At 48.1% G+C, this 15,904-nt stretch overlaps 1 protein-coding gene across 11 annotated transcripts in view; it reads right to left on the bottom strand.

The window, feature by feature from the left end:
• Nucleotides 1–15,904, bottom strand: part of nav3 (neuron navigator 3) — a 242,139-nt gene that overhangs the window by 155,693 nt on the left and 70,542 nt on the right. For all 11 annotated transcript variants that reach the window (XM_036945151.1, XM_036945152.1, XM_036945153.1 and 8 more), the window contains exons 2-3: nucleotides 12,640–12,757; nucleotides 11,272–11,324 (exon numbers count right to left, since the gene is read on the bottom strand). In XM_036945151.1, coding sequence (XP_036801046.1) covers nucleotides 11,272–11,324; nucleotides 12,640–12,757 — 171 coding nt within the window. The remainder of the gene's footprint in view (nucleotides 1–11,271; nucleotides 11,325–12,639; nucleotides 12,758–15,904) is intronic.

Below are 15,904 nucleotides of genomic sequence, written 5' to 3'. Positions count from 1 at the left end.
AAACTACTAGGTTAAAGTGCTGCTGGGGGAAAGTGACTAATGCAGCCTGAGGCTCTCTGAGGGAAACTACTAGGGTAGTGCTGCTCAGGGAAAGTGACTAATGCAGCCTGAGGCTTTCTCTGAGGGAAACTACTAGGTTAAAGTGCTGCTGGGGGAAAGTGACTAATGCAGCCTGAGGCTCTCTGAGGGAAACTACTAGGTTAAAGTGCTGCTGGGGGAAAGTGACTAATGCAGCCTGAGGCTCTCTGAGGGAAACTACTAGGGTAGTGCTGCTCAGGGAAAGTGACTAATGCAGCCTGAGGCTTTCTCTGAGGGAAACTACTAGGTTAAAGTGCTGCTGGGGGAAAGTGACTAATGCAGCCTGAGGCTCTCTCTGAGGGAAACTACTAGGTTAAAGTGCTGCTGGGGGAAAGTGACTAATGCAGCCTGAGGCTCTCTGAGGGAAACTACTAGGTTAAAGTGCTGCTGGGGGAAAGTGACTAATGCAGCCTGAGGCTCTCTGAGGGAAACTACTAGGTTAAAGTGCTGCTCAGGGAAAGTGACTAATGCAGCCTGAGGCTCTCTCTGAGGGAAACTACTAGGGTAGTGCTGCTCAGGGAAAGTGACTAATGCAGCCTGAGGCTCTCTCTGAGGGAAACTACTAGGTTAAAGTGCTGCTCAGGGAAAGTGACTAATGCAGCCTGAGGCTCTCTCTGAGGGAAACTACTAGGTTAAAGTGCTGCTGGGCGAAAGTGACTAATGCAGCCTGAGGCTCTCTGAGGGAAACTACTAGGTTAAAGTGCTGCTCAGGGAAAGTGACTAATGCAGCCTGAGGCTCTCTGAGGGAAACTACTATGGTAGTGCTGCTCAGGGAAAGTGACTAATGCAGCCTGAGGCTCTCTCAGAGGGAAACTACTAGGGTAGTGCTGCTCAGGGAAAGTGACTAATGCAGCCTGAGGCTCTCTCTGAGGGAAACTACTAGGTTACAGTGCTGCTCAGGGAAAGTGACTAATGCAGCCTGAGGCTTTCTCTGAGGGAAACTACTAGGTTACAGTGCTGCTCGGGGAAAGTGACTAATGCAGCCTGAGGCTCTCTGAGGGAAACTACTAGGGTAGTGCTGCTCAGGGAAAGTGACTAATGCAGCCTGAGGCTCTCTCTGAGGGAAACTACTAGGTTAAAGTGCTGCTCGGGGAAAGTGACTAATGCAGCCTGAGGCTCTCTCTGAGGGAAACTACTAGGGTAGTGCTGCTCAGGGAAAGTGACTAATGCAGCCTGAGGCTTTCTCTGAGGGAAACTACTAGGTTAAAGTGCTGCTGGGGGAAAGTGACTAATGCAGCCTGAGGCTCTCTCTGAGGGAAACTACTAGGTTAAAGTGCTGCTCAGGGAAAGTGACTAATGCAGCCTGAGGCTCTCTGAGGGAAACTACTAGGTTAAAGTGCTGCTGGGGGAAAGTGACTAATGCAGCCTGAGGCTCTCTCTGAGGGAAACTACTAGGTTAAAGTGCTGCTCGGGGAAAGTGACTAATGCAGCCTGAGGCTCTCTGAGGGAAACTACTAGGTTAAAGTGCTGCTGGGGGAAAGTGACTAATGCAGCCTGAGGCTCTCTGAGGGAAACTACTAGGTTAAAGTGCTGCTGGGGGAAAGTGACTAATGCAGCAGCCTGAGGCTCTCTCTGAGGGAAACTACTAGGGTAGTGCTGCTTGGGGAAAGTGACTAATGCAGCCTGAGGCTCTCTGAGGGAAACTACTAGGTTAAAGTGCTGCTGGGGGAAAGTGACTAATGCAGCAGCCTGAGGCTCTCTCTGAGGGAAACTACTAGGGTAGTGCTGCTCGGGGAAAGTGACTAATGCAGCCTGAGGCTCTCTGAGGGAAACTACTAGGTTAAAGTGCTGCTGGGGGAAAGTGACTAATGCAGCCTGAGGCTCTCTCTGAGGGAAACTACTAGGTTAAAGTGCTGCTGGGGGAAAGTGACTAATGCAGCCTGAGGCTCTCTCTGAGGGAAACTACTAGGTTAAAGTGCTGCTCAGGGAAAGTGACTAATGCAGCCTGAGGCTCTCTCTGAGGGAAACTACTAGGTTAAAGTGCTGCTGGGGGAAAGTGACTAATGCAGCCTGAGGCTCTCTGAGGGAAACTACTAGGTTAAAGTGCTGCTCGGGGAAAGTGACTAATGCAGCCTGAGGCTCTCTCTGAGGGAAACTACTAGGGTAGTGCTGCTCAGGGAAAGTGACTAATGCAGCCTGAGGCTCTCTCTGAGGGAAACTACTAGGTTAAAGTGCTGCTCAGGGAAAGTGACTAATGCAGCCTGAGGCTCTCTGAGGGAAACTACTAGGGTAGTGCTGCTCAGGGAAAGTGACTAATGCAGCCTGAGGCTCTCTCTGAGGGAAACTACTAGGTTAAAGTGCTGCTCAGGGAAAGTGACTAATGCAGCCTGAGGCTCTCTCTGAGGGAAACTACTAGGTTAAAGTGCTGCTGGGGGAAAGTGACTAATGCAGCCTGAGGCTCTCTGAGGGAAACTACTAGGGTAGTGCTGCTCAGGGAAAGTGACTAATGCAGCCTGAGGCTCTCTCTGAGGGAAACTACTAGGTTAAAGTGCTGCTCAGGGAAAGTGACTAATGCAGCCTGAGGCTCTCTCTGAGGGAAACTACTAGGTTAAAGTGCTGCTGGGGGAAAGTGACTAATGCAGCCTGAGGCTCTCTGAGGGAAACTACTAGGTTAAAGTGCTGCTCAGGGAAAGTGACTAATGCAGCCTGAGGCTCTCTGAGGGAAACTACTAGGGTAGTGCTGCTCAGGGAAAGTGACTAATGCAGCCTGAGGCTCTCTCTGAGGGAAACTACTAGGTTAAAGTGCTGCTGGGGGAAAGTGACTAATGCAGCCTGAGGCTCTCTGAGGGAAACTACTAGGTTAAAGTGCTGCTGGGGGAAAGTGACTAATGCAGCCTGAGGCTCTCTGAGGGAAACTACTAGGGTAGTGCTGCTCAGGGAAAGTGACTAATGCAGCCTGAGGCTCTCTCTGAGGGAAACTACTAGGTTAAAGTGCTGCTCAGGGAAAGTGACTAATGCAGCCTGAGGCTCTCTGAGGGAAACTACTAGGTTAAAGTGCTGCTCAGGGAAAGTGACTAATGCAGCCTGAGGCTCTCTGAGGGAAACTACTAGGGTAGTGCTGCTCAGGGAAAGTGACTAATGCAGCCTGAGGCTCTCTCTGAGGGAAACTACTAGGGTAGTGCTGCTCAGGGAAAGTGACTAATGCAGCCTGAGGCTCTCTCTGAGGGAAACTACTAGGTTACAGTGCTGCTGGGGGAAAGTGACTAATGCAGCCTGAGGCTCTCTCTGAGGGAAACTATTAGGTTACAGTGCTGCTCAGGGAAAGTGACTAATGCAGCCTGAGGCTCTCTCTGAGGGAAACTACTAGGTTACAGTGCTGCTCAGGGAAAGTGACTAATGCAGCCTGAGGCTCTCTCTGAGGGAAACTACTAGGTTAAAGTGCTGCTGGGGGAAAGTGACTAATGCAGTCTGAGGCTTTCTCTGAGGGAAACTGCTAGGGTAGTGCTGCTCAGGGAAAGTGACTAATGCAGCCTGAGGCTTTCTCTGAGGGAAACTACTAGGTTAAAGTGCTGCTGGGGGAAAGTGACTAATGCAGCCTGAGGCTCTCTCTGAGGGAAACTACTAGGGTAGTGCTGCTCAGGGAAAGTGACTAATGCAGCCTGAGGCTCTCTCTGAGGGAAACTACTAGGGTAGTGCTGCTCAGGGAAAGTGACTAATGCAGCCTGAGGCTTTCTCTGAGGGAAACTACTAGGTTACAGTGCTGCTCGGGGAAAGTGACTAATGCAGCCTGAGGCTCTCTCTGAGGGAAACTACTAGGTTAAAGTGCTGCTCAGGGAAAGTGACTAATGCAGCCTGAGGCTCTCTGAGGGAAACTACTAGGTTAAAGTGCTGCTCAGGGAAAGTGACTAATGCAGCCTGAGGCTCTCTGAGGGAAACTACTAGGTTAAAGTGCTGCTCAGGGAAAGTGACTAATGCAGCCTGAGGCTCTCTGAGGGAAACTACTAGGTTAAAGTGCTGCTGGGGGAAAGTGACTAATGCAGCCTGAGGCTCTCTGAGGGAAACTACCAGGTTAAAGTGCTGCTCTGGGAAAGTGACTAATGCAGCCTGAGGCTCTCTGAGGGAAACTACTAGGTTAAAGTGCTGCTCAGGGAAAGTGACTAATGCAGCCTGAGGCTCTCTCTGAGGGAAACTACTAGGGTAGTGCTGCTCAGGGAAAGTGACTAATGCAGCCTGAGGCTCTCTCTGAGGGAAACTACTAGGGTAGTGCTGCTCAGGGAAAGTGACTAATGCAGCCTGAGGCTCTCTCTGAGGGAAACTACTAGGGTAGTGCTGCTCAGGGAAAGTGACTAATGCAGCCTGAGGCTTTCTCTGAGGGAAACTACTAGGTTACAGTGCTGCTCGGGGAAAGTGACTAATGCAGCCTGAGGCTCTCTCTGAGGGAAACTACTAGGTTAAAGTGCTGCTCAGGGAAAGTGACTAATGCAGCCTGAGGCTCTCTCTGAGGGAAACTACTAGGTTAAAGTGCTGCTCAGGGAAAGTGACTAATGCAGCCTGAGGCTCTCTGAGGGAAACTACTAGGTTAAAGTGCTGCTCAGGGAAAGTGACTAATGCAGCCTGAGGCTCTCTGAGGGAAACTACTAGGTTAAAGTGCTGCTGGGGGAAAGTGACTAATGCAGCCTGAGGCTCTCTGAGGGAAACTACCAGGTTAAAGTGCTGCTCTGGGAAAGTGACTAATGCAGCCTGAGGCTCTCTGAGGGAAACTACTAGGTTAAAGTGCTGCTCAGGGAAAGTGACTAATGCAGCCTGAGGCTCTCTCTGAGGGAAACTACTAGGGTAGTGCTGCTCAGGGAAAGTGACTAATGCAGCCTGAGGCTCTCTCTGAGGGAAACTACTAGGTTACAGTGCTGCTGGGGGAAAGTGACTAATGCAGCCTGAGGCTCTCTCTGAGGGAAACTACTAGGTTACAGTGCTGCTCAGGGAAAGTGACTAATGCAGCCTGAGGCTCTCTCTGAGGGAAACTACTAGGTTACAGTGCTGCTCAGGGAAAGTGACTAATGCAGCCTGAGGCTTTCTCTGAGGGAAACTACTAGGTTACAGTGCTGCTCAGGGAAAGTGACTAATGCAGCCTGAGGCTCTCTCTGAGGGAAACTACTAGGTTACAGTGCTGCTCAGGGAAAGTGACTAATGCAGCCTGAGGCTCTCTCTGAGGGAAACTACTAGGTTAAAGTGCTGCTGGGGGAAAGTGACTAATGCAGTCTGAGGCTTTCTCTGAGGGAAACTGCTAGGGTAGTGCTGCTCAGGGAAAGTGACTAATGCAGCCTGAGGCTTTCTCTGAGGGAAACTACTAGGTTAAAGTGCTGCTGGGGGAAAGTGACTAATGCAGCCTGAGGCTCTCTGAGGGAAACTACTAGGGTAGTGCTGCTCAGGGAAAGTGACTAATGCAGCCTGAGGCTCTCTGAGGGAAACTACTAGGTTAAAGTGCTGCTCAGGGAAAGTGACTAATGCAGCCTGAGGCTCTCTGAGGGAAACTACTAGGTTAAAGTGCTGCTGGGGGAAAGTGACTAATGCAGCCTGAGGCTCTCTGAGGGAAACTACTAGGTTAAAGTGCTGCTCAGGGAAAGTGACTAATGCAGCCTGAGGCTCTCTGAGGGAAACTACTAGGTTAAAGTGCTGCTGGGGGAAAGTGACTAATGCAGCCTGAGGCTCTCTGAGGGAAACTACTAGGTTAAAGTGCTGCTGGGGGAAAGTGACTAATGCAGCCTGAGGCTTTCTGAGGGAAACTACTAGGGTAGTGCTGCTCAGGGAAAGTGACTAATGCAGCCTGAGGCTCTCTGAGGGAAACTACTAGGTTAAAGTGCTGCTCTGGGAAAGTGACTAATGCAGCCTGAGGCTCTCTGAGGGAAACTACTAGGTTAAAGTGCTGCTCAGGGAAAGTGACTAATGCAGCCTGAGGCTCTCTGAGGGAAACTACTAGGTTACAGTGCTGCTCGGGGAAAGTGACTAATGCAGCCTGAGGCTCTCTCTGAGGGAAACTACTAGGTTAAAGTGCTGCTCAGGGAAAGTGACTAATGCAGCCTGAGGCTCTCTCTGAGGGAAACTACTAGGTTAAAGTGCTGCTCAGGGAAAGTGACTAATGCAGCCTGAGGCTCTCTCTGAGGGAAACTACTAGGGTAGTGCTGCTCAGGGAAAGTGACTAATGCAGCCTGAGGCTCTCTGAGGGAAACTACTAGGTTAAAGTGCTGCTCGGGGAAAGTGACTAATGCAGCCTGAGGCTCTCTCTGAGGGAAACTACTAGGTTAAAGTGCTGCTCAGGGAAAGTGACTAATGCAGCCTGAGGCTCTCTCTGAGGGAAACTACTAGGTTAAAGTGCTGCTCAGGGAAAGTGACTAATGCAGCCTGAGGCTCTCTGAGGGAAACTACTAGGGTAGTGCTGCTCAGGGAAAGTGACTAATGCAGCCTGAGGCTCTCTGAGGGAAACTACTAGGTTACAGTGCTGCTCGGGGAAAGTGACTAATGCAGCCTGAGGCTCTCTCTGAGGGAAACTACTAGGTTAAAGTGCTGCTCAGGGAAAGCTGGCATCACTGCCTCAAGTCTCTGTGAAAATAAAGATAATCACTTTATTATCCCCACGGGGAAAGTTTGTTTACGGCTCTGTGCATACATTAAAACACATCATTAAGCATAGACGAAGGACATATGGAAACAATTACAGACAACTAATTCAATCATAATATATATTTTTTTAAATTCTTGAGCGATTCTATGATTCATCTGTAAAACTATACATCAGTACAGTGCCAACTACAGAGACACTGGGGCTTCTTAGACTCCAGCGACTTCAGAAGGACAGTGAACTGAGTCCACGTCATGTCTGCGTTCCGCTGGTGTGCTGCGGTTGACTAGCGACGCCAGAAATGAGCTTTATCTTTCTGCTGAACAGAGCCTTTTACGATCCAGGCTGTCATTCTCTGTCAGACCATCATTTCTTCACCAACGACTAAAGAAGAAGACGAAAACTGCTCCGTTCAAGGGCCCTGTTTGTGCACATCTAAGTCCCCTGGCTGCTCCATATACAATTAGAGAAGTGTCGCTGTCAGAAAGCCTTAGGTTTAACAGTGGAAGAGAAGCGTGAAACATGCCGTGAGATGAAAGAGACGCTTAAAAGACGCGGAGCTCCGACGTGATGTCTTAATGAACAGCGTGTGAGTTCCTCCCCACATGGCTAACCCAGTGTAAAGAGACATAATCAGGCTGTAATCCCTTTACACTGCCTTGTCCTTGAGAGAATCTCAATGGCATTTTCTTGATTCATCGCCTCCTCTCTCCTCGCCTCCTTCTCAAAACCTGTTGGATGAAATGGGCAGAGGAACCTGCCCTCTGACCATCTCATCCAATGGGTTTTGAGGAGACCAACAAAAAAAAACACCCAGGAGACATGTACTTACTATGACTGAGATATGTGGTTTTCCCACCAAACGATTTTAAGATTAATGCACTAACTGTAAGTGCCTCTGAGCGGCTGCTAAATGACTCAAGTGTAAATGAGAGAGGATGTGCTAGGAAACACATTTGAGATTCTTCTTCTCTTGTTTGGCTCAGCCTGCCTCTGAAGAGAGCTCGTCCAGTCTCCCCACTGAGACAATATTGTACTGCGGGTCAGGATGTGGTCTACAGAAACTCCCAGTCTCAGTTCCCAGCAAACCCAACCCCAAAACACCCCAAGCGGCATGTTTGGAGAAAGGCTTGCTCGGAATTCCAGAATCGACCACCGAGAATGGCATGCCCCTTGGAATCGCTACCATCCCTCACATGTAAAGTATTCAAGGTTTCCTCCCACATTTCTCCCCCCTGGTACCCCAATTGGCAGGGATGCCCTACCTCTTGCTTTTTCACTAATGGAGAACAAATGTGTTGGGGTCAATTGATGTTCACTACTGGCTAGCTGGCCTTAGATGAGCGTTTAGCCACTTTCCAGGCAGATGAATTAGCCGACCTGAGCAGAGTCAGATCAATGGGAGAGAGTCTATTATGCAATTCAGTCGGTGAAGTATAGCTGGAGCCGTGTTGGAGAGAAGTCTGTTCCTCCGACTTCCTCAGGCAATAAGAGATGCTCCTCTCCTGCTGAAAATAGTTTATTCTGTGTTGTTCAGCTACACAGCTACAATCTCCAAAAAGCTCAATGAACAAGACTTAAGGAATGAGTCATTTCTCCGCTCAGTGGCGGTGATATAGACGGACTGACTCACTTTACATTACAGAGCCCTTAGTACAGTGTAATTACTCCAGTTAGTAATGTAATTACTCAGTTTTACACTGTACTTCACCCTGTAGCTTAGGGTAAGGGTTGCTGCTGTAAGTCCTATGAAACAATGAGTAACCTCACCCTGTGGCTTAGATTAAGGGTTGCTGCTGTAGATCCTATGAAACAATGAGTAACTTCACCCTGTGGCTTAGATTAAGGTTGCTGCTGTAGGTCCTATGAAACAATGAGTAACTTCACCCTGTAGCTTAGGGTAAGGGTTGCTGCTGTAGGTCCTATGAAACAATGAGAAACTTCACCCTGTGGCTTAGATTAAGGGTTGCTGCTGTAGGTCCTATGAAACAATGAGTAACTACAATATTATTAAATTGTACTTAATAGATTTTACACAGTGATAGCAACACTAACGTAACGTGTTAGGGAATTGGACGTTTGCCTAATATGGATATCCATAGTCACTGCAATGCCATGTTAACAGTGTTCCATTTCCTTCTTCAGTTTCCCTCACATCATCCCATCCTGTCAATCGTCCACTATCAAGCTGAATGGTATGTAAAGCCATTCGGGTGCCCCTCACAGCACCTATGCTTCCCATCAACAGTTGAATGCAGGGCTCTCCAAACCTGTTCCTGGAGAGCTACCCTCCTGTAGGTTTTAACTCCAACCATGACCCTGGAGAGATACCCTCCTGTAGGTTTTAACTCCAACCCTGTTCCTTGAGAGCTACCCTCCTGTAGGTTTTCACTCCAACCCTGTTCCTGGAGAGATACCATCCTGTACGTTTTAACTTCAACCCTGTTCCTGGAGAGCTACCCTCCTGTAGGTTTTTAACTCCAACCATGTTCCTGGAGAGCTAACCTCCTGTAGGTTTTAACTCCAACCCTGTTCCTGGAGACCTACCATCCTGTAGGTTTTAACTCCAACCCTGTTCCTGGAGAAATACCCTCCTGTAGGTTTTAACTACAACCCTGTTCCTGGAGAGCTAACCTCCTGTAGGTTTTAACTCCAACCCTGTTCCTGGAGAGATACCCTCCTGTAGGTTTTAACTCCAACCCTGTTCCTGGAGAGATACCCTCCTGTAGGTTTTAACTCCAACCCTGTTCCTGGAGAGCTACCATCCTGTAGGTTTTAACTCCAACCCTGTTCCTGGAGAGCTACCCTCCTGTAGGTTTTAACTCCAACCCTGTTCCTGGAGAGCTACCGTCCTGTAGGTTTTATAGCAGAGGCAACATCTGACACACTTGTGGAGCCGTGTTGCACTGAGCAACTCCGGAGAGAGGAAAACATTGGTCCTCAGAACTGGGTGGATTTATGGCAAGCCACTGAGGGTCAAAGGGCAATTCAGGAACAACTGAGGTAACAGAGGATAATTGGAGGTGATGTGGCATACAGGTTTTCAGAGTGTGTTTTATCGCTGCAGAGTGTGTTTTATGTTCCCCCTCCATACACCCCGAGCCACAAGCAGACGTGTTTCCTCGAAGTCAAGTTCCCCTCCCCACCACAGGGGCTGGCACGCCCTCTGAGGCTCATGCTGGATCAATGGGCTTTGAGTGACTGAGACAAAGAGTGAACACACACACACACATACACACACGCACACATGCACACACGCACCCCCACACACACATACACACATACACATAATTAGGCACCTCCTCCAGCACAAATCCTTTAGGGACAGGGGTGGCTGGCGTCTGGACCTGCATTTCTGTGGGCTTGTAGGGGAGAGCCCTTAGTGACCAGTGTGTCACAGTGGACCAGACCCAGCTCTAGCCACAAACACAGGGCTTTGGCCAAACACCAACCCTGTTGGGCTTACTGTAAGACAGAAGCCTGGTCTGTAATCCCCCCTCAGAATCCATTAAAACTACACTCAGACTACACAGCAATACAGCTAGCTAAGTCGATTTTAATTACACTAGTGTAAAAGATGCCAAAACAGACGGACAAAGTGAGAGAACCCACTGAATTATAGTAGTTAGATTGAGAGGTAATCGTCAAGCTGTGGGCTGTGTGCAATTAGACGTTATGCATTTAGAGTCACATCATTGAAAGAGTATATTCTTGGCTAAGAGATGTATGCAATTAGGACCATAGCAGTCAGCCTTCTGTGGTCTCTGAATAGTACTGTTAGGTTTCCTGCAAAACAATCAAACATGTTCATGACAGTACCCTGAAAGACCTACAAAACATGTCCTCAAGCACACAGACTCTCAACCTGACCAACGCTTCAAAACCATGACAGTACCCAGAAAGACCTACAAAACATGTCCTCAAGCATACAGACTCTCAACCAGACCAACGCTTCAAAACCATGACAGTACCCTGAAAGACCTACAAAACATGTCCTCAAGCACACAGACTCTCAACCAGACCAACGCTTCAAAACCATGACAGTACCCTGAAAGACCTACAAAACATGTCCTCAAGCACACAGACTCTCAACCAGACCAACGCTTCAAAACCATGACAGTACCCTGAAAGACCTACAAAACATGTCCTCAAGCACACAGACTCTCAACCAGACCAAAGCTTCAATAGCGTGACAGTACCCTGAAAGACCTACAAAACAGGTCCTCAAGCACACAGACTCTCAACCAGACCAACGCTTCAAAACCATGACAGTACCCTGAAAGACCTACAAAACATGTCCTCAAGCACACAGACTCTCAACCAGACCAACGCTTCAATAGCGTGACAGTACCCTGAAAGACCTACAAAACATGTCCTCAAGCACACAGACTCTCAACCAGACCAACGCTTCAAAACCATGACAGTACCCTGAAAGACCTACAAAACATGTCCTCAAGCACACAGACTCTCAACCTTACCAACGCTTCAAAACCATGACAGTACCCTGAAAGACCTACAAAACATGTCCTCAAGCATACAGACTCTCAACCAGACCAACGCTTCAATAGCGTGACAGTAAAAATAAAAGCAGAAATAATACTATCAGCTCCACAAAAAGAAAGGTGAACTAGCAGACTCACCATGTGTGACTGACTCCTGGGGCTGACATTGATGTCCTCCACTTTCTCATTAGCTGGAAGAAGAACAAAAACAACAAAAAAATGAAGTGTGAAACCTTCCCACAACAAGAAGTGCCTAAACACACAGTGGAGCACCAGTGACCCTTCTGAATTAGGGGACTTCTAGTCTAGTCTAGTGGAGGAGCCCTTACAGAGCTCAGCGACAGGGGGAGCATGGATCTCTCTCTCTCTCTCTGTGTGTGTGTGTGATTCTCTGTGTGTGTGTGTGTGTGTGTGATTCTGTGTGTGTGTGTGTGTGTGTGTGTGTGATTCTGTGTGTGTGTGTGTGTGTGTGTGTGTGTGTGTGTGTGTGTGTGTGTGATTCTGTGTGTGTGTGTGTGTGTGTGTGATTCTGTGTGTGTGTGTGTGTGTGTGTGTGTGTGTAAGAATGCCCCCTGCCCAACCACGAAGCAGGTCCACGAATTCATCAGCTGCTGCCTGAGTGTTACTGACGCGGGATCTCGGGCCATTGTCTGTTGTGGAGAGCAGGGGTAAAGTTTCAAGACAGCCCAGGAGGTGGGAAAAAGAGAGAGGCAGAGCATCAACACCAGCCTCTCTAGGCTAGCTAAAAGATACACATGGGAGACACATGGTTCAATAGAGCAGGACTAGTTTACAGTCTGTGTGTAGTGGGCTGCCAGGGCTGGAGCTCCTCTCCTGACAGAGACCAGTCGGAAATGAAGATAAAGCCTTTGTGTTCCGTCTAAATGCCTACACCGTTACGTTTTATAGCTGGGTAAATGGAGAGTTTCCCTCAGCCTAACAAGTGAGGTTAAGTCAGGAGTGTGTGTGTGTACATGTGTGTGGGTGTGCTTGTTTGCGTCTGTGCGTGTTTGTTTATATCAGTGCCTGTGTGTGTGTTTGCGTCAGTGCCTGTGTGTGTGTGTTTATAACAGAGGCTGTGTGTGTGTGTGTGTGTGTGTGTGTGTGTGTGTGTGTTTGTGTGTGTGTGTGTGTGTGTGTGTGTGTTTGCGTCAGCGAGTGTGTGTGTGTGTGTGTGTGTGTGTGTGTGTGTTTATAACAGAGGCTGTGTGTGTGTGTGTGTTTATAACAGAGGCTGTGTGTGTGTGTGTGTGTGTGTTTATAACAGAGGCTGTGTGTGTGTGTGTGTGTGTGTGTTTATAACAGAGGCTGTGTGTGTGTGTGTGTGTGTGTGTGTTTATAACAGAGGCTGTGTGTGTGTGTGTGTGTGTGTGTGTGTGTGTGTGTGTGTGTGTGTGTGTGTGTGTGTGTGTGTGTGTGTGTGTGTGTGTGTGTGTGTGTGTGTGTGTGTGTGTGTGTGTGTGTGTGTGTGTTTGCGTCAGCGAGTGTGTGTGTGTGTTCTCTCACCTATGATCTGGATGATTTCTGCCAGCAGAACTCCGTCAGCAATGTCTATGGTCAGGTCCTTGATGAGTCGAGGGCAGCCAGACTTGGTCAGGTAGTGGTTGGCCCAGTCTGTATAAATCTACAACATAGAGGACAATATGGGGTAAGGCTAGGATCTATAACTGTAGACAAAGAGAAAGGAGAGAGAGACCGATGGAGGCTGACAGGATCTTCAGCTTTATCAGCGAGAGAGAGACAGAGACAGAGAGAGATATACAGAGAGCGATAGATATACAGAGAGAGAGAAAGGCAGAGAGAGAAGAGAGAGAAAGACCGAGAAAGAAAGAGAGAGAAAGAGAGAAATAGAGACAGAAAGAGAGAGAAAGAGAGAAATAGAGAGAGAGAGAGGCATAGACAAAGAGGGAGACAGAAACAGTGAGTTAAAGAGAGAGGGTGCGAGAACGAAAGAGAGAGAGAGCGAAAGAGAGAGAAAGAGAGAGAGGGAGAGAGTGAAAGTTCAACACGTTGATCTGACTAATTTAAAGATGGGAAGCTTAGTGCTTGGCATTTCCTATTTGAGGTATGAGTCAGGTTTGTTTTAGTACCGCGGTCACTGCTGACCTCGACCACACAGAATAACAAACACAGGCTTCCTTAGTCCTCCTATATCCCAGAATCAGACGGCCCAGTTCCATCTCAACATAAGTAGCACACAGCGCGCCAGTGAGTATTAACCAAACAGTGGATTCCCAATACATCTCTCCAACACAAACACAAATATTTGATCAAAGACAGACGCTCACAACATGAGGATGACTCGCTGGGTTTATGAGCTCACTCTGCAGGACTGGGAAGGAGATCAGATCAGCCTTTTAAAGAAGAGATCCGACCTGCTACTAACGCATCACCAGCGGGACGTTTAACTGCTGTCACTGAAGGTCTTTCAATAGAATCCATAAACCCAGGACGCTGCCAGTATAGTGGTATCGTGGCTAGGAAACAAAACAGCAAACGGACTTAACTTCTTTAGGAAAACAGCCCTAATGAAACATCATTATGTTGTCATCCAGAATCACATGTATTTATTTATGTGCTATAGCACACAATATTTTACATACAGCAGGTTTTTAAAGGACCAAAGAGTGTGGTCTGCTTCATGTTTTCATTTTTGCCATGGAAAACATATTGTGATACTGGTATCATCACGGCCCTCAAACCAATAGGTTGATTTGTTAGCTATGTACTGTACTGGTGATTGAAACTAACAGCTGCAGAGATTTTGACCAGGTCTGTTAGGGGCATTACTTCTGCGGTTTATCCTTGCATTCCTACAACTCTCTTCAGGCAGTCCCCTATCTATCTCGCTGCACACTCATTTTGAGGGGATCATCTTTTCATACTATCTATCTGCCTGCAGGAGGAGGGAACCACAGGGAGGGCAGGAGGAACTGTGTCTGCAGCGTTTTCATGGAAATACTCAGAGACAGAAGGGCTCTTCTTCTTCTTCTTCCCTGACAGACTTTATTTCCACTGGGTTCTCTAGGGGGTACTTTGAAAAAGGCGTACCTCAGGGGTCCGTTGTGGAGCCACTCAAAGATGCCCACGACCATACCAGAGCCTCACTCTCTTCTTGTTATCCTCAGATTAATTCAGAAAAGCGAGGGCTGTTTTTTTTCTTCATATCCTATGTGTGTTTGTTTGAGAACTCCACCAGCATGAGGAATTTTCAATGTCAAAATCCGCTTAGAAATGCGGAGAGAGAGAGACCTCTGTGGAGGGGTTTTGTCTGTGACTTTCAGTCCACTGGTGGCCTACTAATAACGCCATTGACTGAGACTCAGTTAAAACCACTTCAATATCACCAAAGGGGCAGTTTTAAAAGGAACACTTGATAGAGAGGTTAAAAGATGTACATATATGCAGATTATAGGCACTTCACATCTACCAGCCTATGGTTCCCATTTCCCAGCAACTCCCTCATAAAAACCAAGCTCCTTATTAGGAAATGATTCCTTTTCCCCCCTCTGCCTCACACATTGCTCCCAATTAACGGTGTTTCTCTCTCTTTCAGGGAACAGGGCACGTATCCTTCAAAGACGCCTTCTTTCAAAGGTTTTGTCTGTTGTGGTTTTGTTCGCCGGTTTCTCTCTGATGAGGGAGGCATTAAAGAGAACCAGGGAGAGGTGGGAAGCACCTTCATTAGACACACACACACACACACACAAACACACACACACACCGGAGTACAGTACACACACTCTTAAACCAGGTCCCACTAGGCCGCACCACCACTACTGCCTGAGGAGGGGGAACAACCACAGTGTGGAGAAGAGCCTCACATTCCGACACCTCTGGTCACGGAAGCCGCGGGAAATACTATGATGGCCGAGGGATATGGAGAACGGACTGGGTTCATCACATCTCTACTAATTGCTGCGACAGATAATACCAAGTATGCACCGGGGCGGCCAGGGGCCGGGGTTTGGAATGCCAGGGGGGTACAGGAAGTGACAGAAACTTCCTCAAAGGGAGGAGCCTCCAGAGGAGGAAGGTGCTCTTGATCCTCTGCACCTCTGCAGCACCTCCCTCCCTCTCTTCCCCCTTTCCCAAAAAAAAAGAGTGAATCAGGAGAGTGCCGCATTGACACAATCACAGGGAGCGAGGGAGAGAGGGAGAGAGAGTTTCCTCTGCCAGGGATGTCTCTGGTAAAAGGGGAGTGTTCAATCAGCTTTTTGACACGAGGGGAGAGACACGAGGGGAGGTGTGCCTCATCAAGACGGATTCAATTAAATTCACCACAAGCCATTGTTTTAGTGAGAGAGAAACTGACTGCAACCGCATCTGTCAACTGGAGGAAACATTTGGAGTTGTTTGTTAGGGTTTTTCTGTCCAGCCAAACTTGAATTCCCACCGCCCAGCCAAACAAACAACATGCTCAACACTAGAATTAAATGTTGCTTATTCTCTAATGATGATTGTATAAATTGCCATCACATTCAGAAATGCTGGAATAATTGACAATCTGAAAAGCTTGCGTGGCTCCATGGTGTTAAACTACATTCCACTAGTCCTACGCCACAAAATGGCACCCTATGCGGTATAGTGCACTACTTTTGACCAGACCATATGGGCCTGCTCAAAAGTAGTGCACTAAATGGGGAATATGGTGCCATTTTGGGACACATCCTATGAAGTAAATGGGTCTGACAGAAAAGAGAAAATGATTACAAGGCAGTCTCTAAATCAGATAATGTCATGGAGGGAAAAAGTAAGGACACTGTAAGGA

This window comes from Oncorhynchus mykiss, chromosome 15, assembly GCF_013265735.2.
Source record: "Oncorhynchus mykiss isolate Arlee chromosome 15, USDA_OmykA_1.1, whole genome shotgun sequence".
Lineage (NCBI taxonomy): Eukaryota > Metazoa > Chordata > Actinopteri > Salmoniformes > Salmonidae > Oncorhynchus > Oncorhynchus mykiss.
Note: the sequence above shows the minus strand (reverse complement) of the source record. Positions and strands in the feature narration are given on the sequence as shown.